Here is a 22,582-nt window from a genome sequence, read left to right as displayed (position 1 = left end):
AAGAGGATTTCTTTTCCCGGCTGTGTGATATCCCACTGTATATAAGGATATAGACGAGGTAACATATAATCACATTTTCTGCACTCATCAATTTGCTTAAGAGAGTAGATCTCAAGTGTTATCACCACAGAAAGAAATAAGTGATGGATATATTAATTAACCTGATTGTGGTAATCATTATACAGTGTGCATGTATATTAAATTATCATGTTGTACACCTTAACTATATGCGATTTTTATTTGTCAATTGTAGTAAAACTGGGAAAAAACAAAAAATGCAATTTGGATTTATCTCTATTGAACACTTTCATTGTTGTTATTTGATTTTTGTTTGCTTTTATTGATGTTGATAGGATTCTAACTCAGAGCATTTTTAAATATAGATGGGGTTGGGGGCACCTGGATGGCTCAGTTGGTGAAGCATCCAGCTCTCCATTTCAGCTCAGGTCATGATCTCAGGTTCGTGAGTTCAAGTCCCACATGGGCTCTGGGCTGACAGTAGAGCCTGCTTCAGATGCTCCCTCTTTCTCTGCCTCTCTCCCCTGCTCACAGTCTCTCTGTCTCTCTCAAAATAAATAAATAATCTTTAAAAAGAATTAAGTCAATATAGCTGCATTTGACTTCATTATAATACGTTATTTCCATTTCATTGTGTCCCCTACCATGAAAGGATAGGACTATTGCATTTTTACTATTATTTAAACCATCACTGACATTTTAACAAAACCAGGCAGGATATTTGGGGGGGCGGTAGGGACGGCTATTTCGATATAGTATTAGAAATCTGTAAAAGTAGCTTAATGTTAACTTCAGTAAACTTTTATCGGGATTATTAGTTCTAACAAAATGAAAAACCTAAACAGGCACCACAGTCAAGCCTACCAGTATTTTTATCAGTTAAGTTTTAAATTCATAGATTCAGGGACTTGTTAGTTACAACCATTTGTTTCTTATTTCGTAATTTTTCTGAAATTTGCCCTTTCGGATTTGGTCATGTATTCTTCCATACTTTAATGTCCTTAGATTTTATTCAGTCAAAACTTTTCCCTTTGAAAAACAATAAAGGCGCAGAGACCTGGTTCTAGAACAGCAGCCCCCATGAAGCTTCTCTCCCTACTCCCCCCTCCCCCGGTGAGAATACATAACTAGTAAAACTTCAAAACAACAAAAACCCTCCTCTCCGTCTCAGGAGATCGGCCTGAGGACACACACAACAGAGGGAGAAACATTCATTCGAGAATGTGGACTAAAATCTCGGACCTCCCGCAGGTCCTCCCGCTCCCTTCCCAGCAGTCCAGCGAGAGGGAAGCGCCCCTCTCCCGGAGCAGGTGGCCAAGGACACAGGGCTCACGCGCCCCCAGCTCCCCGTCCAGGGCTGCCGTGTGTCCCCGGGGAGGGGCACGTCCCTCCCTCCGTGTTGCAGCGACTTGGTTCCCGGCAAGCACGGCCAAGAGGTCAGGGGCCCCCTCGCGCCGCCCAGCCAGAGGGCACAGGCTGGTCCCCGGAGTCAGCAGGCCAAGAAAGCCGGAGCCCTGCTCACCTTTGCCCGAGCCTGGTCGCAGGGCGGGGAGAGAAGCCAGCCGAAAAGACCGGAGGGACTGCCCCACGCGGCGTCGCTCCGCCAGCAGAGGTGTCGCTAGATGAAGCCGCCACCTCCAATATTTCGCCCCAGGAGGAGAGGCCCTGAGACCTCGGAGCTCCCCACCCCACCCCCAAGTCAACTGATGTGTGTGGAACCGTGTGGGAAAGTTCGCGCCCAGGCCGACGGTGCTGTCCAAGCCCGGAGCTTTGGGTGCTAAGCAAGGAAGAGGCTGCTGCGCCGCCAGAGGGAGCCGCTGGCAGGACTCAAGAGTGTAAAAAAATTACACTTCCAGCTAAAAATGACAAACTGGGCACCCTTAACTTTTTTTAAGTTTATTTCCGGGAGACAGAGAGAGACCATGAGCCGGAGAGGAGCAGAGAAGGAGGGCGGGGGGGTGGGGGGGAGACAGAGGACCCCAGGCAAGCTCTGCGCTGTCAGCACAGAGCCCAAGGCGGGGCTCGAACCCATCAACGGTGCGTTCATGACCTGGGCTGAAGTCAGACGCTTAAGGGACGGAACCCCCAAGGCGCCCCTGGGCACATTTAATTTTGTGCCTTCCCAAAAACCCACACAAATCATTTTTGTCTCTTTTTCCCCCACCGTCATTTTTATTTCTTAAGACAAAGCTGCAAGCCTGAGCAGAGGAAAGGAGACGATCTGAGAAGCTGGAAAGCAGAACAGCTTTAGACTCTCAACAGAAAGGCCGGATGGAATGGAAGAAGGCTTTCAAAATTATAAGGCAAATAATTTTCACCCAAAATTCTGTACTCCATCGACCTTTGGTAAGTGTAAGAGCAGGATGAAGACTAAACCAATAAAAGCCTTTGATACCAACAACAGGGACTCCAGCACAGGACAGAAGGGAGGGGATCCCCGGGATGGTGGGGGTCCCTTCCAGGAGGACAGCTGGGGGTCAAGTTCAAGGGCACTGGGCAGCTTTCTCAGGAAGGGGTCAAGCACCACTCATACACATCTCTTGAAAAAAGATTTAAGTTTTGAGGGATGCACTGGTGTTAAGTACATAGAAATCCAAGCAAACACCGAATTAAGGCAATTATTATCTCCAGGGAAGGCTAACAACTAGGCAGGGAAAGGGGGGAAATCAGTTTTCCACAGGACTCCACTACTGTGTGTGGTGTTTACATAGCTACAGTATTGCAGACGCTGGCTATTGATTTAAGCAAAACCTCACTAGAACCAGACTGGAAGGAGGAGGAAGGTAAGGCTCATGCTTGTGCACGTGGAATCAGGGAGAGGAAAGCTACACCTGCATCCTTCTCAGTTGAGAGTCAGTAGGTGACGCCTGAAACTGAAAAACCAGAAAGTACTGAGACAAGCAGGTCATTCTGAGAACCGGGGAAACAGCTGAAGAATCCGCTTACGCAGGTGAAAGCGCTCGGCTCTGGAGACGGGAGGATGCGGCCACGGCTTGTCACCAGGAACTTTGAAGAACTGCTGTGCTCTCTTTACACAAACTATGTGCGTGGTCACTTCTACTGAGTGTATAAGTACAGATGTCTGTTTTAGTACATCACTTTACTCACCGGTGTTCAATTTTCAGAGTAACTATTTTGTATTCGTACCAAAAGGTTCATGTTGTCTCTGCCTTGAAGGCGTTACCTAGAAGTTTACGCTCAAGATTTAGAAACCCTGCTTTTCATAGTGACAGCTGCCGGGGCGTCTGGGTGACTGGATCAGCGGCTGACTCCGATTTCAGGTCCTCATCTCACACTTTGTGAGATCGAGCCCTGTGTTGGGGCTGTCAGCCTGCTTGGGATTCTCTCTCTGCCCCTTCCCCTGCTTGCACGCTCTTGCAATCTCTCTCTCTCAAAATAGATAAACATTCGCCAAAAAAAAAAAATATATATATATATATATATGAACAGCTGCCATTATTATGCACCCAGCACTGAGTGCCAAGCACTTACACACTCTCTCCGGTTCCCACAACAGCCATGCAAAGTTGGACCGCTTCCATTTCACAGGTAGAAAGTCCTGCTCAGCTTGGATCAATAATTTGCTAATCTGTAGCTGGGGGCCTGGGCCCCAACACCTCTCTTCACCCTTTCCATCAGACCTCCTCTTTCTACAGTTCCAGTTTAAAAGAACTACAAAGGGGGGAAAATGTTGCAGTTCAAAGAGCTCAGGGGTGGGGGTGGGGTAGGCAGGACACGGAGGGAAGAGGAACCCCGAAGAAACCCTGCCAAGCGTTCTGCAGTATCACTAAGGCAGCTTTCACTGACTTCACCAAGCCTGACTCCACCGTGGAATTCCCAGCTGGTCATGTGGGCAAAACAATTTTTAAACTCTGGCTGGGAGCCCCTGTGATTACAAAATAAAAGCTTTGTTCTGCTCTTATTTTGAAGGAAGACATGTTCCCGCTGCTCAGGCACGGCCCAAACACCCTTGGTGAGGTTTCCCAGGCCAGAAAGGCCCAGTCATCCCACAAAGCCTGAAAATTCCTGAAAAGGAGGGGACACAGGGCATAAGTGCTTCCCAGGGGGGTGACCCGGGACTGGGATCTTAGCCCAGATGATCCTAAAGGTCCCTTCTGAGTAAAATTCTAGGTCGTGTTTACTCGGAGTCTAAACCACTGGGAGCTTTGAGAGCGTCCTGGGCAGTTTCCTTTCAGGAATGGTCGTGTGGTACCGTCACCACACTTACCTGGCTCTTTCAGTCAACGGTCGGGTGGCCCAGGCGTGGGTCAAGTACGTGATCGGGCGAACAACAGCGTTGTTTACGTTCCTTTTTTCTGAAAAGTCACGAGCCACCAGCAAGTGAGGAAATGAAAGTGAAATCAGCTGATGTGACACCAGTCAGCATCAGTGCCCGGCCCTCGGCGAGCTGTTTACTTGGGCACAACTGCGAGTGCGAACGAGCGGGTGGGCCGAGACAGGGACAGTGTGTGCCCGCTCGGCCCCTCTCCGCCGGCCCGGGAGCCTGACCTTAGGAAGCCGGCGAGAGAGGAGACTCGGCCGAACCTGACTTCCTGCCCGGCCTTTTTACAGCGTCTGCGAGTCCAGCCTCTTCTTGTTTGTAAGTATCTGCCCTGCATGGGGCACAGCTGGCCTCTCTCTGGGTGCAGCGTGTGCTCAGGCCTCTCACACTTTAGCGGGGGTTCGTGACTGCTGGTCAGTGTCTGCCCCCCCCCCCCCCCGCAATGACCTAGCCCGGTTGCCCTGCCCTCCTTCCCTCACCTCCCGCCAGCATCGTCATCCTGTGGGGCTCAGGTCCCCAAAGCGGAGGGGGGAAGGCCAGTGTGCCCACAGGGGTAACCTGGCGGCAAGGTGTTGCACGACATCTGTGCAAATAGGTGTTTATGGCCCGTGAGGTGCGGACTCAAAGTGGCTAAACTATTACTCGAAGTGACTGAAACACTCGGAATCCTTCAAGTACACACCACGAGTGGAGATTGGCAGAAAGACCTGTGTTCTTGATTCAGTGTTTAACAGGGTCTAAGACATTCACAGCCTATGTTATTAGACTACAGTGCTTCTCCCAACCACTGGTGCTGACCTTAAAATAGTTCCTTTAGGGGTGTCTGGGTGGCTCAGTTGGTTAAGCGGCTGACTTCGGCTCAGTTCCTGATCTCACAGTTCCTAGGTTCAAGCCCTGCATCGGGCTCTATGCTGACAGCTGGGAGCCTGGAGCCTGCTTCAGATTTTGTCTCCTTATCTTTGCTCCTCCCCCACTCACACTCTATTTCTCTCTCTCTCTCTCTCTCTCTCTCTCTCTCTCTCTCAAAAATAAATAAACATTTAAAAAATAGTTTAATAGGGACCATTTCCCTAATAACTTTCCTTGTATCTCTTCACCTGTAAAATCAAAGGCTCCTTTGGGAAAGCAAACACACGTTATGTGATTCCTTCCTTCCTTCTTAACTCGTGACAACTAAGGTGCATTTTTCAGTTTCTTCTTCCTCCTACACCGTGTCCCTTCCGAAGCCCCAGACCTGAGAATCCATTCATTAAGACCATCCCTTTCGATTCTGCACATAATCCCCTTTCTCTGTTCGAGGAGCTGACTCCTGCCTTATTTTACCTAATCGCAGAGTTTGGGTGTGTTTCTGCAGTTCACTTCTACATAAATGCAACACATAATTCTGGAAGTATTTTTCATGCAAAAAGAGAACCATAGTCCACAAGGCCACCACCCGGAGACAGATGCAGTAACATTTTAGAATGTTCCCTAAGCTTCTTTCCGGCAGTCATGCTCTATTAGTGTGATTTTAGCCTGGCTTTTCTAACGTCTGCAGAGTCTCACCAACTTGACTTGTCACAGTTGAATTCCAGTGGTGGGCATTCAAGGTGCTTCCCGTTCCTTGCCAAAAGCTGTGATGAACATTCCTTTATAAAGACCACTGATGGCAGTTCTGATCGCTGCCTTCGGACAAACACCTAAGCGGAATTGCCAGGCCAAAATGACAGGACTAGTTTTAGGGGTTTGCACACATATTGCCAAATTGCCTCCTAGAAAGTTTGCGCAAATGTTGACCTGTCACCAGGGCCACTGTCACCATCCCAGTATGAGAAGGCCAGCCTTGCCATGAGCTCGGTACCATCCAACGTTCTTATCTGCAGTTTTGATAGGGAAACTCACAGGTTATTTGACTTGGCTTATCTTTGTTTGCGCACCAAAGGCATAAACCTTTTTTTCCATATTAGTTCATGAGATACAGTGATTTATATGATAAGAATATATATTTGGACTCTGTTGTCCTTCCTGGCACAGAGTTCCTAAAATCCTTGGAATCTCCTAAATGAGACTAGAGATAAAGGTGTCTTTAGTCATAACAATCTCCTTTCAGTCACCTGGGTTTATGCTAATGACCTGACTTTTGGAAAGTCCCTATACCTGGGGTTTGGTTGTTGGAGAAACAGCCTTGTGATTAGAGGGTCAGAACTTTTAGCCCCACCCCCCACAGCCTCCAGGGAGGTGGGACTGACCAGAGATTCAATCACCAACACCCAGTGATTCATTTCATCAGTCAGCCCAGGTGACTAAGCCCTGGTCAGCAGGGGGAAGGGGGAGGGGGAGATGGCTTGTGGGACTGAACCTTTAACCCGTGGATCTGACACTCTCTTCATCTCGATAATGTCAGAATTGAGTTAAATAGCAGGACACTGGCTGGTGTCACGGAGAACTACTTGGTGGAGGCAAACCCCCACACATTTGGTAGAAAGTTAGAACAGTTACACTTACCTACTTGGCAGTCCTTTCCTGAAATCTCTCCATGTTCTTTGTCCATTTTGACGGAGGAATAATGTTTTTCTTACTCGTCTGTATGAATATTTGGTATATTGATAATATTAAACATTTCACATTCGCTGCAGATACTTGTCACACTTGTTGGCTTTGAATTTTATTATTTTGTCTTTGTTATAGACGTGTGTCTTTCTAAATGGTTAAATCTGTGCAATTGTTTTTTGGAAGTACAATTTGCTTTGAAGCTCCAAGTGTTCTCATTCGTAATCAAATCTCTACTTGTTTTCCGATCTTTCTTTTCTTCCTCTGTTTGGCATTTCACCCTCGGATCCGTGTGAAGTTTATTTTGGAATGTGGGGTGACCTGAGGACTTAAACTACTTTTGTTTTCGGGAAGCTAATCAACTGCTTCCACACCCATTCGTGAAAAACCTTCCAGTGAACTCTAATATTTTTATCACGTATTAACTCCCTATGTGTGGCTTTTTGGAGACACTCCGCGCGTGAGCTGTCCGTCCAAGAGCCCTGGGGGGTCCCAGTCTGGGGGTGGGGGTCCAATTTCACCCAATTACTTCTAGAAATCTACTTGGGCGCTGGCTACTGAGACCACTTCAGTCACCCTAGCCGGCCAGAGGCCACAAAACGGTCCACCTGAAGGTGATTTAACGCGTGTGACAGGCACCGGCAATGTCCTCTTCCGGCACGTGCACCGTATGTCTTGTTAGCGGCTGAGGTCTTCAGAGCTCTCCTGGGTACCCCTGGGCTCACACCACCTCAGCCTTCTCTGTCAGATGACAAAATGGAAAGAATTCAGTGATGGGTTTACCCTTCCTTTATTTGAGGGATAACAAGCCGTGGGTTCGGGGGGGCACAGCGCGTCCCAAGCAGGGCGCTCTCTGGGCGGGATGTGGAGGGAGTAGACCAGAGAAGCAGCAGCGTGGGAACAAAGGGGCCTGACTGGCCAGGAGGCCGGGGTCACCTTAGAAGGCAGGCAGGTCCTGTTTCCTAGGGTTTTCGGGGTGTGTTGGGTTTCCCTGACTCACATGACTTGGGCTTAGAACCATGACATGGGCTGGGCCACCAGGCCGCCTCCATTTTGTGGTCCCAGCATATGAATTCACTTTGTCAGCCCAAACCTGCACATCAGCAGACTTTGGGAGGGGACCCCTAGAGCCCCAGCGCTTGTGTGAGGAGAGGTACCTTCTGTCGGCTGGGCAGCCGTAGGGCGGTGCCAACAACGAAGTCCCAGGCAGAGCAGACAGTGGTAGGAACAGCCACCTCTGCCCCCTCCTCAGGCAGCCAGATGACCGGCAGGCAGAGGCCACAGCAGGCAAAGGCTGGCTTTCTGAGGTTCCCAAATACAGGTCGTGAGGGGGAAGGGGGAGAGGCCTAGCATCAGCCACTCCATTTAGCTGTGATCGGCTGCCTTTGAGTTCGTCTGCACGGGTCTGGAAGCCCTTTTGTCTGTATTACAAACTTGTCAGGGAAAAACCCTCTCTCTCAAAAGACCTCTTGCAAAATCTAAGGTCTTCATGACCATCTGTTATTCTTGACCTCCTCTTCTTTCAACTGTTGGCTACAAACTACGTTCAAGGAGGCCTCGGTGCTTCCCGCGGGCCCAGCGGGCAGGACGGGTGTGAGGGGACACCTGGCCCCTGCTCGTCTGCCCCAGCTCCCAGGTCTGCCTGTGCATTCAGGCCGCCGTCTGGGCGCCTAGCTCCGTGTGTCTGGGGGAAGAGGGACAGGTGATGGGACACTCGGGTAGAGTGATAAAATCCACACCTCTCACCCTGGCCCACAAGGCCCTCAGGGACCTGGGTCCACTCACCTGTTCGGCCTCATCCAGCCCCTCTCCTCAGTCATGGGGCTGGAGCCACCCTGAGCCCGGAAATCCCTTCCTCTCCCAACCCAGTGTTTCTAACAACCGCACTGTCTTCCTGGAAGGCTCTTTCCCGTCCCTCGGGCCTCAAGTCAAATGTCTCCTCCGCACACGGGCTTTCCCGGACCCCCTAATCCAGACTCATGGCTTCCTCCAGCCCCCTTCTCTCCTTTATTTCATCCTGTTGATTTCCTTCCCAAATCTTTTCAAAAATTAGAATTGCCTTTTAGAAAGTTCACCACTGGTGTTTGTCTCCTCAACTAGAAGGCAAATTCAATGAAGCCAGGTCCCTGGTTTGCCCTGAGAGCTATTGAGTCCACAGGGAATGTGTCAGGGAACCATCCAAAATGTGCCGTTAATGGAGTCACAAGACGATACGCTGGCCTCCTCAGTAGAAGGGGGGCTGTGGATGCCTACCAGGGTAGCAGGAGAGGGCTGGACAGGAGAACCGAGAGTGACAGCCAAAGGCTGGCCTACATTCTAGTACTACTTATCTTCAAACTGTGCTTTGGGTCCTGTGAGCCTTAATCTTAGCTTCCCATAAACTAGCTGTGGAGTCCCGCCACTAAAAACCAGGTGAGAAGGGGCGCCTGGGTGGCTCGGTCGGTTAAGCGTCCAAATTCAGCTCAGGTCATGATCTCATGACTCGTTGAGTTTAAGCCTCACCTTGGGCTCCGTGCTGAGAGCTCAGAGCCTGGAGCCTGCTTCTGTCTCCTTCTCTCTCTGCCCCTCCCCTGCTCGCTCACTCTCCCCCACCGCTGAATCAAACATTAAAAAAATTTTTTAAACATTAAAAAAAAAAACCAGTGAGGGTGGGTCCAAGGTGCAGGCATGTTCTTGTGGTAAAGGATTTTTTTCTACCTCTAGAGTTTTAAAAAATTTTTGACCCTGTTCCCAGCCTCCTCATCTGCTACAAAGGCTAACAAGCAACAAAACAACGGAACACAGAGCTGGCTAACGTTGATAGAACCACCAAAACAGCCTAGGTCAGCAGCTCGGCGTTCGTGGAGGTCTTGAGACAGACGACTTTGACCCTGTGTAGCAGTCTTGTGTGTGGTCATATTTGTGCTGGTGAAGCTGCTTTTCATTTCCAGGGTGGAATTAAGCAATTCAAAATGTCATACATTGCTCAAAAGGCTAAAGTCCAGCCTGGCCAGCCACAGAGCGCAGTGTGACCCCCGGGGTTGGGGTGGAGGGGCCTCTGCCTCAGCACCTTTGGGACGTACCACCGTGGCCCAGTTTTGAAAAGTGAGAACCTGCCAAAGGAAACATGACACATTTCCCTTTCTTCTTCCCTTTTTAAGTCCATCGGAGCCGCACCCACGCGGCGAGCGCCCTGGTCGTGCGTGTGGTCAGCCAGAGAGGTTCCAGTCAGGGTCAGCAGGCTCATCTGCCTAGTAAGCCCTCAGCCTGGCCCTCCACTCCGTCGGGCTCCGTTCTTCTGGCTTTATTCTAACATTCCCTTCCCCGACTCTGCCGCGCTCTCCGTCCATGCCGCACCCAACCATGGCTCCATCCTTTACCTGTTAGCGGAGCAGGCCCAGGCTGGCGTGCACCGGCCTACTGGCGTGACCTCAGTCTCGCCACAGCCCCCAGGAACGGGCCAGCGGTGGGGCCCCGACAGGAAGTAGGTGTGAGAGGCCAGGTCACATGGGCGAGCTCACAGGCCCTGAGCCCCGGTGGTCGGGCCCCAAGGTCCCCGCCCTTTAGCACCCCTGCGGCGGCTGTGCCTGCGTCCAAGTGCACAGAAGCCAACTTCCTGGAGTGCAGCTCCCCCAGCCGAGCTCTGCTAGTGGACGCCAGCACCGTCTGTGTCCTCTAGGGCTGGATGCGCCCGGCTGTGTCGCCCTGGGCTTACCTCCCCTGAGTTTCAGTTTCCTCCCTACGACAATAATAGTACTCCCTGGGTAATAGTCCATGTGCCGTACATAAACAACTCCTCTAACATCCACAGAATATGTTCTATTGTGCCCATTTTACAGACGATGATGCCAGGCGCTGGAATGTTAAGTAGCATAGCTAGTCAATGGTAGAGCTGGGATTTGAACCCACGACACACCGCAGCAAGGTCTGTGCCCAGAATGCTTATTCCATGTGGTCTGTACTGCATGAAGTGCAGATAATGACAAGAGTGTCCACTGGGCCTCAGCAGGCACGTGCCCAGTCCAATGGAGGCAAGTCTCTCGTGACTACGACAACCTTGCCTGATGGACGTCACCGTCCACTGGCTGTGCGCACTTGGGGAAGTTCCTGACCTTCAACAAGCCTCTGCTTTCTCCTCTGGAAAAGGGGGCCAGCAATCATAAACCTGCTCACATACGGTTGTTGTAAGAACTTAACAGAATAGTACCGCCCAAGTGCTCAGCACCGAGCCTGGTACAGGGTAAATGCCCAAAGAGATTCCGAAGTCTGTTCTTAACTATTCACAAACTCTCAAACTCTATTTCTTCCTAGACACCTTCCACTGGTCAAAGAGAATTCTCAAAGTAAGTTCTTCCCTCTATTGTCCCCTAGAGCTTTCTTAAATCACGAGTGAAAAGCAAAGCCTGGAGATGAACTTATAACTAGTAACAACCTAATCAGCTACCTGTTTTTTCTTTCACGCCTCTGTTCTGTTCGGACAACACACCATCAGGTTCTACCAGGCAGTCCTGGGGGCCCTGGGAGCGACCTCTCCTGGTGTGCCCTTGGCCTCCGCTGTCCCCACATCTCATGTCCTTCCACGTTGCTCTCGGCATGCGGCTCTCGCGCTGTTGGCCGGATGACACGTCTGAGAAAGACAGGAGAATCCTGTAGAGAGCTCACATGTAGGAAGTGGGACGGAGAAGAAAGAGGGAGGGGCCGGAAGGAGGAGGACACGACAGGGAAGCAGATGGGAAAAACCGACGGAAAGAGGAGTCTGAGCAACTCTTTGTACCATTGCTGATGTTCATGCAGTCATTTGCGTGTCCTTTGTGTCCTTTAACAGACTTTTATCAAGTGCCTACCATGTGCCCTGCAGTCGTGGGTGTGGGGGATAGAAGAGTGAAAGATAGATCTTTGACAAATAAACAGACCAGCTAACCACAGACACCTAAAACTGAGCAGCAGATTAAAGTCCTTGCCCCGTGGAGGTTACACTGTACCAGGGACGAGGGAGGGGGGCCAAGAAAATGTCAGATGGCACAAAAGCCATGGGGAGAGAGCAGGAAAGAGGCACAGGTGGAGATGCTAACCAGGGGTGGCCTTCCTGAGAAACGACATGAGGAGAGAGGCCCAAGGGGGGGTGACGGAGGGAGGCACGTAATAACAGAAAAGCATTCCAGGCAGAGAGAATGGCAAGTACAGAAGTCCTGACTTGCCTTAAGTTCTTAGAAATAAGGAAGAAGCCACTGTAGCAGAAGCTGAGGGAGAGAGTGGGGGGCAGGCATAACAGGAGCGGTCCAAGAGGTGACAGTATCAAGGTGCCCCGTTCCTAAAGAAGCAGGAAGGATGCCAGGTATTGTTAATGTTGCCGTGGAAAGAGGCCACCATGGGCAGCAGAAGTCATCCTTGGTAGCACGTTCTGGAACATATGCAGCCATCCAGGTAGAGTGTACAATATACTCCCAGTGGAAGAGCTCAGAAGTTCCGGTCTAGCTCCCAGAGGGGGACTCTGAAGGGGACGTTCTTCATGGGCACTCCGGTCCCCTCCGCGGGGCTCACTCTAAGAGCTCTCTGAACACTCAGTGAGTAAGTAGAATTTCCACGGTAGTGGAGCAGCAGTCGCCTGGCATGAGAGACGGTCTGCTCTACGAGGCCACCTCGGGGCATCGTGAGTGACAGGCGTGCAGGTGTGAGTCAGGTAAATGGTGAGAGACTGAGCCCCAGCTCTGGAGAGAATCTGGTTACTGGATATCATTAGACATGGAGGCAGGAAAAACAGATTGAAAAAAAAATAGAATGAGGGTAGGGATTTGAGGTTGTTTTTACAGAAGACAAAGTAGAGGAGAAGGGGGTTTTGTGGGAATCGTAATCATTGGGATAAGACGACCGTGTAAAATGCAAAGCCATAAGTGACAAACTGAAGTTATAAATAAGCACATGGTCCATATCTGTGTACAGTCGAGTGATATAATGGGCACAGGATGGGTATTCTAGCAGATTCACAGAACGGTGCCAAATATACCCGGGAGATGGAGACCAGAGCTACGAATCTTCCTCCGGGAAAGGGAACAAAGGTCCTAGGACACTTTGTGAAGTTCCTTTTGATTCTGTGACTCAGGAGCGCAAGTGGCAGGTGTCTTGAGAAGCAAGTCCCAACGGCAGGGGACAGTGACTCACGAACATTGCCACAGCATTATTTCTAGTCCTACAAAGTAATGTGGTAGAGCGTGGGCAGCCCTGAAAAATATTGTTCAGGAAACACCTCTCATGACATAGGGAAATGCTCACGCCGTAACGATGTTGACAAAGCGGATACAAACATACTTATTCGAGGGAGCCCGACCGACCGTGTAAAGCAACATTACAGAAGGAAATGCGTTAAGAGTGGTTGTTTCTACAACCCGAAGTTATAGATGATTTTTAGTCATTCACATATTTTTCTAGTTTTCTGGAGTTATCATGTATTGCTTTCTTATAAACAGGAAAAAGTTCAGCTAAAAATGGTAGCAGTGACGCGGCAGTCTCCTGATTTACCCTCCGAAGGAGGCAAGGCTGGTCATGAGAGGGAGTTAAAACGTGATTATGAGGATTGTTAAAAGCCAAAAAAGCCAGGGCGGGCTCTTAGTACAGCAGAGAAGCACCCCACAGGGATTTCCAACCATAACACCCAGAGGCTTTCCCCACAAAATGTTTAGACAAAGGAGCTGTGACCAGCCTCCAGCCTCTCGGTCCTTGAGGTCCCGAAGTCTGTCTGGATGTTGGACCGGACACGGGTAGCAGCCAGCCCAGCGCTGTGCTCAGTGTGTCTGACACACAAAACACACCCCTGGCCTCAGGACGCGCACAGAAGATGTCCCCGGGCAATAACGGAGGGGCACCACAGGGCTTGGCTGGGCTTTTTCTTTAATTTTTTCCTTCCTTCCTTCCTTCCATCTGTCTGTCTTTCATTCTTTCTCTCTCTCTTTCCTGCTCTTCCTTCTTTTCCTTCCTCTCTTCCTTTCTTCTTTCTAAAAATAAAGTTCCTTCTGTGTAGCAGGCACATTCAGGGGATAAAATGGGGGGCAGAGTGGATAAAGGCGGGGAGCGGGCACAGGATTCAGAGGCGGAAAGCAGGGCAGGACCTCAGGAGTTGGGGGGGAGCCTGAGCGAGATGGCAGATGGGATTGGGGATGGCTTGAGCGTGGCCAGAGTGGAGAGCACCAGGAGCAGGCAACCCCCCATGGAGAATGAACTACAAGTTCAAAGTTGCCCAGCAGCGCTGAGCCCCAAGCTCCAGGTGGAGGAGCTGAACTCTGTGCCTACAAAGGGGTGGTGTAGTGTGGGCAGGGGAGAGAAGGTGAACCAGGGACATCCATCTTCCCCACACTTGTGCCCCTGGGCTTCCCAGGTCCGGTTTTATTTTGTTTCACTCTGTACTGAAAGCCTCCCAAAGGGCAGCTGAGAGAAAGGGAGGAAGTCAAAAACAAAGGCCGGGCGCTGGGAGCCACAGCCAGAGGTGGCCTATACATCTCCTCCTCTGGGGCCCGCCACGCCTTTTGAACCAACCTGGCTCTGTCTTCAAGTCAAAAGTGCTTAAAAATAGCAATTTTTATTTTGAAATAAAGAAGAGGGAGCAGCCATGTAATGCCACCCCCACTCCCAACCCACAGAGGCAAGCCAAAGCTCATTTGCTACAGCACACGCACACAAATCAGGGTTCCAGCCCTGGAAATCCAACCCTCACCCTGAAATACCTAAACCCTCTGAAAACGCAGTTTTTACAAGAACTTGTGAGCTATGGAAACCGTACAGAACACCTTCCTGCTGAGGACCCTCCCCACACCGAAGCTGGGCGGGCTAGAACTTTCTGCCCCGCCAATCTCACAACACGTGGACTAAAGACATCTTTCCATACCTGGTAAACCTTGCTGTTGCAAAGGGGGTAGGGGTAGGGCCCAGGGCCTCCACGAGCCCTTCTCTGTCACCTCAGCGCTTCCCTGCCCAGCTCCCCAGAAGGAAAAGCCAGGGCATAGGCCCAAGGTGGGTGGTGGCAACATGAGTTCAAAACCTCATTGCAGGCACAGATCTACATGTCTGCTCTGAAGGGCACTGGCCTCACTGCCAGGCGATGTCCCAGCTCTGGTCAAAGGAGTTGCTGATAAATCTTTATTTGCGTTGTTTGCACTCACTCAGGTCCTCTGAAGGGAGTCACCTGCTACAGAGTGAATGACTGTGTCCTTCAAAATTCGTATGCTGAAATCTAACCTCCAAGGTGACGATGTCAGGAGGTTTGGCCTTTGGGAGGTGATGAGGTTGAGAGCAGCGGCCTCATGAATGAAATCAGTGCCCTTGTTAGAGAGTTCCCAGAAAAAAATAAAGATGCCCCAGAGACATGCCCCCCCCTTGTCCCTTCCACCCTGTGAGGACACAGGGGAAGGATGTCCCTCTATGAATCAGGAAGTGGGCGCACCAGACACCAAATCAGCCAGCCCCTTGATCTTGGACTTCTCCGCCCCAAGAGCTGTGGGAAATAAATGTCTGTCATTTATAAGCGGCCCAGTCCGTGGTATTTGGTGCGGCGCCCTCTCCCTCAGCAGGTCCTGTCTCCTGTTCCCTCGTGCATGTTCTTTTTCTCCTCTGGGCCCTTCCTGTTCTTGCAGAACAGGGATGGGACTGGTCGGGCCCCTGAGCCTCCCCTGCCCCCCCAGGGCCACTGCTCACTTCACTGCAGAACACCACCTGGCGGCCCAGGCTGGGTGCACCGACAGGACGCCACTCTGTATGTGTCCCCAGCCCTTTGTGTCTTGGAAAGCTGGCGGCACTGAGGTCCCAAGCACTTTGGGATGTAAATGGCTGTCTTATTACATGGTGGAAAATTTACAAATATAAAGGTATTGAATATAGAGCACTGTGATACAGACCAATTTGGAGAAGTCCTTCGGATTAAACACATAGGGAAAAGGTTGTCCAGACATGATGAGGACGGTGTACACTATTTTGCAGGGAGTGCAATTAAGTTTTCTGCAGGTCAATTTGGCAGTATGCAACGAGATCACTACCAAGTACTTCTACCCTTGGCTCCATGATTGCGCTGTAGATATCTAGCCGGAGGAAAAATCAGGTTCCAGACAAGAATCAAACAAGCATCTTCCATAAGTGTCACTTAGAATAGTAAAAATGGAAACAGTTTGTCCAATGGCGTGACGGACAAATCTACAACAGGAGCAATCACGCGGCCATTAAACATGGTTTTGAAGACTATTTAGCAGCCTCGAAATATGTTCAGAATATTCCGGGAGAAAATCTTTGTGGTCAACAGTGTGATTCTTTAAAAATATATCAGCACGTAGGAAAAAAATATTGGTAGGAAATTATCAGTGGTTCTATGTACATGGTGGGAGAAGAGGTTATTTTTTATAGTTTCTTGTTTTAAATATTATTTTCCAAGATTTCTATGATTCCTGTTCTCAGGGGGAAAAATTATAGACACTTAAAAAGTAATGAGTGTGCCTGTGTGATTTCGTGAGCAATGGCCTCTGTCTTCACCAAGTCCTGATTCCCGGAGGAGGGCGGGTAAGCTCACGGAGAAGTCTAGCAGACCCCCTGACCCCCAGCTTGTGTTAGATCAGCCTACAGGGCTTCTAGAACACACCAGTGCCCCACCCACCCCAACCTAGAAGTTCTGATGTGCCAGGTCTGTGGCCCATTAACAGTGGTTCTTGTAGCCCCCCCCACCCCCCGCCAGGGGGTTGCTGCTGACAGCCCTGTGCCTCTAGCACCTTCCTCCTCCTCCAGGTCCCCAGGGATGGCAAGCCTCCTCCCTCACCCCAGACAACCCACAACCCACCCTCAAAAGGATCTGAGGAGCTCCCTCACAACCACTTCCAGTGGCTTGTGGTGTTTAAACTGCAGCACAGCCTTTGTTCAAAGGGCATCAGTCACCCTGTTCCAGGCACCCAGTGTGGCCCAGGCTGCCTCTCCTCCTGCATGTGGCCCGGAGAGGTGGCTCACAGTGACTTACCAAGTGCATCCTGCTGGTGGGCTCCCTCTGACTTCTCGCTCGTTCCCACCCCTTGCCATGGGTGTTCATGGGATTCCCGAAGGGAGGCTGCACATTCACTGGTGTGACTTCCCTCAGGTGCCCAGGAAGGCGGCCCAGCAGAGGGCAGGAGACGATGACTGTCCTGAGGCCAACGCGGGGCAGGCAGCTGCTGTTCCTGGGCATCATGCTGGCCACGGTGGCCGTCATCTCCCTGCTGTTCTACGCGCTCCTCTGGAAGGCGGGCAACCTCGCGGACTCACCAGACCTCAGGATCGGCTTCTACAACTTCTGCCTGTGGAACGAGGGCAGCGGCTCCCTCCAGTGCCACCAGTTCCCGGAGCTGGAGGCCCTGGGGGTGCCGCGGGTCGGCCTGGCCCTGGCCAGGCTCGGTGTGTACGGGGCCCTGGTCTTCGCTCTCTTCGTCCCCCTGCCCCTCTTCCTGGCCTGGTGCAACAGTAACGAGGCCGAGTGGCAGCTGGCCGTGGGCTTCCTGGCGATGTCCTCCATGCTGCTGGCCAGCGGCCTGGGCCTCTTCCTCACCTACACGTGGAAGTGGATCAGGCTGTCCCCCCTGGAGCCCAGCTTTCTGGCTCTGGGCACCGCCCAGGCCTTGCTCCTCCTCTTGCTCATGGCCACGTTTGTGTTCCCTCGGAGAGCAGAGGACAAGATCAAGCTCGACAGCTACTAGTTCTGTTGGGAGGCTCACACGATTGCAAGAGTTCGGTCTGAACTCCACTCAGAGAAGGTGCCAGAAAATTCATGGGCTGGCATGTCTTCTCAACCTGTTTCATAGCAAATGCCGGCCTCAAGCCCTGGCAGATGGGACCCACTGTGGAGGAGGTGGGGGTGACCAGTGCCAAGAAGGCCAGGGGGCAGCAGCCACGGGACCTGCGGCTTTTTAGTGTGGGGCTGTCCATCCTGCGGGCCTTCCGGGGTTCCCAAGAACGCACCACAAAACCCACAGCTCATGGCCCTGAGAACTCCTGCTTTAATTAACTGATCTGAGCAAGCCGTTCGCACCTCATCCTCAGGACAAGGGGGAGAGGATTCCCATCACAGGGCCTGGTTTCCAGCATAATTAGCCAGCTGTCACACTAGAACCAAATGAAAGTTCATGGCAACAAAGGGGGAGCGTTATGAAAGAGAGAGTGCACCTCAGTGTCCCTCTGGGCTCTGGTTAGCAAGCTCCCCCTCTCCACGGTGGGTGTGAGGTGATGAGCCCCTCTCCTGAAGGCCCACGAATGGTCCCTGAGGGATTCACTGAAGACAGAACACGCGAGAACAAAGACAAGCCCTGGTGGCTTTGAAGGTTCTTCCAAAAAGTCTCCCAGACCTGAAGCCAGACAGAGCAGGGGGGCCCAGTGGGCAAAGCATTCCTAGCAGGTGACCTGGGAGTCGGGAACAGGATGCGCCAAATTCCCGGGCAGGAGGGGAAGGTGAAAACAACGGGACAGTTCTGTGTACATGCAGATTGTTGGTGTTGTCACCTGTCAGCCCAGAATCAGAAAGGACGGAAACAACTCGAACGCTGGGGGACTGTTTGTATTTTTCAGCACCTGTGTATTGGAAAACCCTATACAGCAAATGACTGTGTCACTCTGCCTGTCCAAACCCATGCTGAATAGAGTCAGAAATGGGGACTCCGGTGTGATCTCCTCTTTAGGGTGTCCGCAGGGCTCCTGTCCCACGCTCGCTTTACAACTGCCGAGGGACTGAGGCTGAGCCTCGTCGGGGCAGCAAGGTGGCCGGCCAGGGGAGGGCTTCCGATCTGCACACTGAGCTTCAAGATCCCACACAGAGCAGAGAACTGTGGACAGAGCATCTGCCGCCCCTCCCTCCCCTCCCCAGGGACTCTGGGAGGGACAGGAACCGGGTTCAGAACAGCTTCCTCCTTAGAGAGAGACCACGCAGACCAGACCATGGGAACTCCAGTGCACTTAGCAGCCGTGCCTCTTTTCCTTTGAAAATTATTAAGTTGGCTCTTCAGTTCCAATCAGTTTGGCCACTATGTCCATATTTTCCCTGGACTTGGAAAGGCAATAAAACCACAGCCTCCGGGCAGAGAAGGCACAGCACAGACAGACTCTGACTGAAGCTCACTTAGATTCCTCACTTCCACACACTCAGCACGGCAGCTCCCCTCGGAGGTGACCCTGCCCTCCGAGGAGGAGCGCCCAGGGAGGAGCGAGAGGAGCAGCCGCAGGCCCCAGCAGGGAGGGGAAGCCGGCTTCCTTCAGTGCTCCGGGTAGAAAGTCCTGGGAAGCCGGTCCCTTTAGCTGAAAAATATTTCCCTGACATACTTGAACGCGTCCTCGTCGTCCTCAGAGCTTCCACTGCGGGCAGAGTGTGACCCTGTGGGCCCCTGAGGGGGGCTGAGGCCTGGAGGAGGGGCGTCCTTCCCACTGTCCTCGTCCTCGCTTCTGCTGCCAGGAGAGCTTGGGGACGACGCCGAGGGGGTCGGGGACCCTTCCGGCTTATCAGCACCAGCCAGAGTTGGTGGCTCCGCGGGCTCTTCCTGTTTCCGGGCCTGCAGGGTTGGGGAGATGACGGGCAAAGCAGACGCTGTATTATTACCCAGGTGAACGTGGTTGTCTGCCTGCGACGCAGAGCACACCGGAAGCCAGCGTGTGCCGGGCTCGAGCACCGCCCCCAAATCAGAGGCTCTTCCCCCAACCCCCCACAGCTCCCGACTCGGGAGAGAGGTGGGCAGGGGCCTGAGGAATGTCAGAGTGGAAAAGAAAAATAGGAACAGCCTCTCTGGAAAGGTCGGGGTGACAGAACGGAAGGCGCATGGATACAAAACCTGGGTGTGGGGCTAAGTTCTGTCACTTATCGGCTGCGAAACTAAGGGAAAGTCCTTGGGCGTTAGTATCTTCATCTGTGAAATGGGGACAGTAGTATCTGAAGTCACTATCACTGGGTTATTGCAAGGATTAAATGAGGTAATAACAGAAAAGCACCTGGTCAACTAGAAAGTACCATACAACACTAAGGTGGTACAGTCACTCTTCACTTCAGAAGCTAGGAAACTTGGTGGCATTCGGCTAAGTCGCCTCGCCCACCTGAGACCCTTCAGAGAACGTAAGGAGTGAACGACTTCCTGTCCCCCCCACACCCCCCACATACCAGCACAGAATCACCCAGAGAGAGCTGCTCTCTGGCCCACGACCACTCCCTCCCCAAGTGTCTAGTCACAAACATTCAGTGACACCGCACTTAGGGAGAGGCCAAGGGGAGGTGAGAAGCACCAGACAAAGGACAGCGGGATGAAGCGGGATGACAGATGACAGGGCTCCCCCAGGCCAACTGAGAATGCAGGGCGTCTCGTTCACTGCCGTTCACCAGGGGCCCGGGCCGGTTTCTGGTCATCAGAGTAAGCAGAGGCACCGTGGACTTTACCTCAATCAGGATGCCCAGAGCCACATCCACCATTTCGGCCTCGCTCATGCAGTACACAGTCCTCACGGCAGGAAGTCTGAAAGGAAGGCATGATGCTACAGATGGGGACAGATGAGGTTCAGGTCTCACATCCCCGGGCCTCGCCACCCGCAGCCACTTTCCGACCTGGAAGTAGGGAACGATGGCCAGCCCCTGAGAGTCACTGGCCCACACACAAGGGACACGAGCAGATCAGTCACTGGCCCACACACAAGGGACACGAGCAGATCAGTCATCAGGCCAACCCGTGCCAGAAACCCACCTGCACGCAGGGCCGAGACAATCAGAAGGGCTGCGGGCCAGTCAGGACACGAAAGAGAAGGGAGAGGCAGGGCAGGGAGGCCTGGGTGCCCAGTCTAGTAGAACGCAGGCACGTCCCCTTCCCGGCAGTCTGAAGACTCCCCACACTACCATCATTCAGCTAACTGGCCCCTCAGATCCCCATTTCATGGTGACTCCTGCCCGTCTGTCTGTCTGTCCCTGAAGATTTGCCCTCAAGGAGGCCGGACCCTGGTCCATGTGTTGACCACTTGATGGTCACAATTTTTGTTGCGAATGAATGGTACTTTGGACAGCCGGCCTTGGAAGCTTGGCTAAGGTGTGAGCACCACCTGGGAGGGCTTGGCTGGGCGGAGGCACCGGCAGAGGCGGCGCCTGTCTGTGAGGGGAGAGCGCCCTTCGTCTCTGAGGCCTGCGCACCTAAGAGCCGAAGGGACGGCTGTGGGACTGAAACACCCACCCACCCCTCACAGTTCAGCCAGCACAGGAAGCCTCAGCCTCAGCAACTGTGATGCCTGCAAACTCTCCTTCCTCCTGATTCTCCAGGACCGACCGGAAGTTGTCCCATTTTGCCGGAAGTTGTCCCACCTTGCTGCAGCAGCCGCTGGCATTGCTGCCGGTCTCCTCCCCTTCGGGGTCTTTACCGGAACCTTTCTCTTCTCGGCCACCGGGGCTGTCATCCATGTGGGAAGGACCCTCTTTTTAACCCCAGATTTGAAAGTTTCCATCTCTTTTTTCTCTCATGAAGACCAGTCAGGGCCCAGGCTTAATGACTTGCTTTTTCTAATTCAGGATGGGAAACCCCAGTCTCATCTGACCGGAACTTTAGGTCTGTTTGTCCTGAATGGGAGTCACGCTTTAATTCCTACAAAGAACAAAGTCCAGTGAGCTCTAATAAGCTAGAATATTCCAGTCACCAGCTGAAATGATTGGTCAGCACAGGCCAGAGGTGGAGGGCAGGCCCCAGGAGACTAAGATGGCCCATTCCCCTTGTCCCTGCCGTCCAAGATGCTACTGTCCCCAGGGTGCCCAGCCTATCCTACCCTTAAAATATCTCTCAGAATCTCTCCCTCACCTCCCCACTCTAGGCTTCTCATTTCCTCTACCTTGGTGTGGTTACAGAGAACTCCAAGACCATTTTGATTCCCCGTAGGTTTAATTGGCTAATTCTCCCTCCCTTAATACAAAGATACTTCTGAGGGGCCAGATTTTAGCAGCAGTAGGGATTGGGGACCACAAACGGACCCGGCTCCAGGATGGGGGCATCCAGACGGCCCCTCGCAGCCTCTCTCATCTAACCTGGTCTCTCTTCTCCCCACCCCCACCTAACACCACCACTGCCCCTCCCTCCCCCTAAAGCTCAGTCCCCACCCAGGACTCAGGATACAAGTCTCACCCGTCCACTTGGCAGTCGGCTCTGAAAGCAGCTCAGGGCTCCGCCTAGGGAGACTCTTACTGGAGCAGAGGTTTGCCTAGAAAAGGATCGACCATGAATAAGCCCTGTCTGAATCATAATCAGTTATTGCTCATCCAGAAGGCTGTTTACAACTTAAGGGAGGAAAAAATGAGCAGGAAGTCATCCTAACCTGTCCGGCCAGAGGGCAGGCCTTGGCCAGTGTACCTGGTTGCTGTCAAAATTCAGGCAGTGACGACAGTCCCCGGTTCCCACAACTACGAAGCACGGCGAACACCAGGCGCAGGCACAGCTCCGCAGTCAGGCACACCATTCCTTCCACCCCCAGGCAGGTATTATCAAGCCCATTTTTACAAACGAGGAAATGACAGCAATGTGCACGAGGTTACAAAAAAGTGCAACAGCCAGCCCGGACGCGCAGCCGAGCCTGCAGGCCAAACCCTGTGCCTGAGCGCCAACGCGCCGCTGGGGCTCCAAGCAGCGCGGGGGCCGGGCGCGGGGAGCCTGCGAAGCCGGGCACAGCCCGCGCCACCTGGGGGAAACCCGGCCCCGCCAGCTCGTGATGTGCCCGCCGCTCCCGAGCCACGGCCCGCCCTGCTCTGGGGGACCCTGCGCCGCCCCTGCCGCGGCGAGACGAGCG

The 22,582-nt window shown here is 52.4% G+C and overlaps 2 protein-coding genes and 1 long non-coding RNA gene across 6 annotated transcripts; 1 reads left to right on the top strand and 2 right to left on the bottom strand.

Moving 5' to 3' along the window:
- The first annotated feature begins 4,002 nt into the window (after positions 1 to 4,002).
- TMEM140 (transmembrane protein 140) lies at positions 4,003 to 18,451 on the top strand. 2 transcript variants are annotated; one of them, XM_029923056.1, is made up of 3 exons: positions 4,003 to 4,618; positions 16,241 to 16,342; positions 16,908 to 18,451. In XM_029923056.1, exon 3 carries the CDS (start codon positions 16,945 to 16,947, stop codon positions 17,497 to 17,499), a length of 555 nt encoding a protein of 184 aa, XP_029778916.1. In that variant the 5' UTR covers positions 4,003 to 4,618; positions 16,241 to 16,342; positions 16,908 to 16,944; the 3' UTR covers positions 17,500 to 18,451. The 2 variants fall into 2 exon arrangements, with proteins under 2 accessions (XP_029778916.1, XP_029778906.1); XM_029923046.1 differs by lacking the exon at positions 16,241 to 16,342 and having other exon boundaries at positions 4,005 to 4,618.
- LOC115278645 lies at positions 6,917 to 12,421 on the bottom strand. The gene is made up of 2 exons (XR_003903011.1): positions 11,253 to 12,421; positions 6,917 to 7,570 (listed from the first exon to the last, which is right to left on the bottom strand). It is a non-coding gene; the product is annotated as an uncharacterized LOC115278645 (long non-coding RNA).
- Positions 18,336 to 22,576, bottom strand: CYREN (cell cycle regulator of NHEJ). 3 transcript variants are annotated; one of them, XM_029923070.1, is made up of 5 exons: positions 22,115 to 22,576; positions 21,925 to 22,000; positions 21,117 to 21,393; positions 20,211 to 20,286; positions 18,336 to 19,338 (listed from the first exon to the last, which is right to left on the bottom strand). In XM_029923070.1, exons 3-5 carry the CDS (start codon positions 21,254 to 21,256, stop codon positions 19,084 to 19,086), a joined length of 471 nt encoding a protein of 156 aa, XP_029778930.1. In that variant the 5' UTR covers positions 21,257 to 21,393; positions 21,925 to 22,000; positions 22,115 to 22,576; the 3' UTR covers positions 18,336 to 19,083. The 3 variants fall into 3 exon arrangements, with proteins under 3 accessions (XP_029778930.1, XP_029778940.1, XP_029778951.1); XM_029923080.1 differs by having other exon boundaries at positions 22,150 to 22,576; XM_029923091.1 differs by lacking the exons at positions 21,117 to 21,393; positions 21,925 to 22,000; positions 22,115 to 22,576 and adding an exon at positions 20,512 to 21,097.
- Between the last annotated feature and the right edge of the window lie 6 nt (positions 22,577 to 22,582).

Source organism: Suricata suricatta, chromosome 2, assembly GCF_006229205.1.
Source record: "Suricata suricatta isolate VVHF042 chromosome 2, meerkat_22Aug2017_6uvM2_HiC, whole genome shotgun sequence".
In the NCBI taxonomy this organism is placed as follows: Eukaryota; Metazoa; Chordata; class Mammalia; order Carnivora; family Herpestidae; genus Suricata; species Suricata suricatta.
Note: the sequence above shows the minus strand (reverse complement) of the source record. Positions and strands in the feature narration are given on the sequence as shown.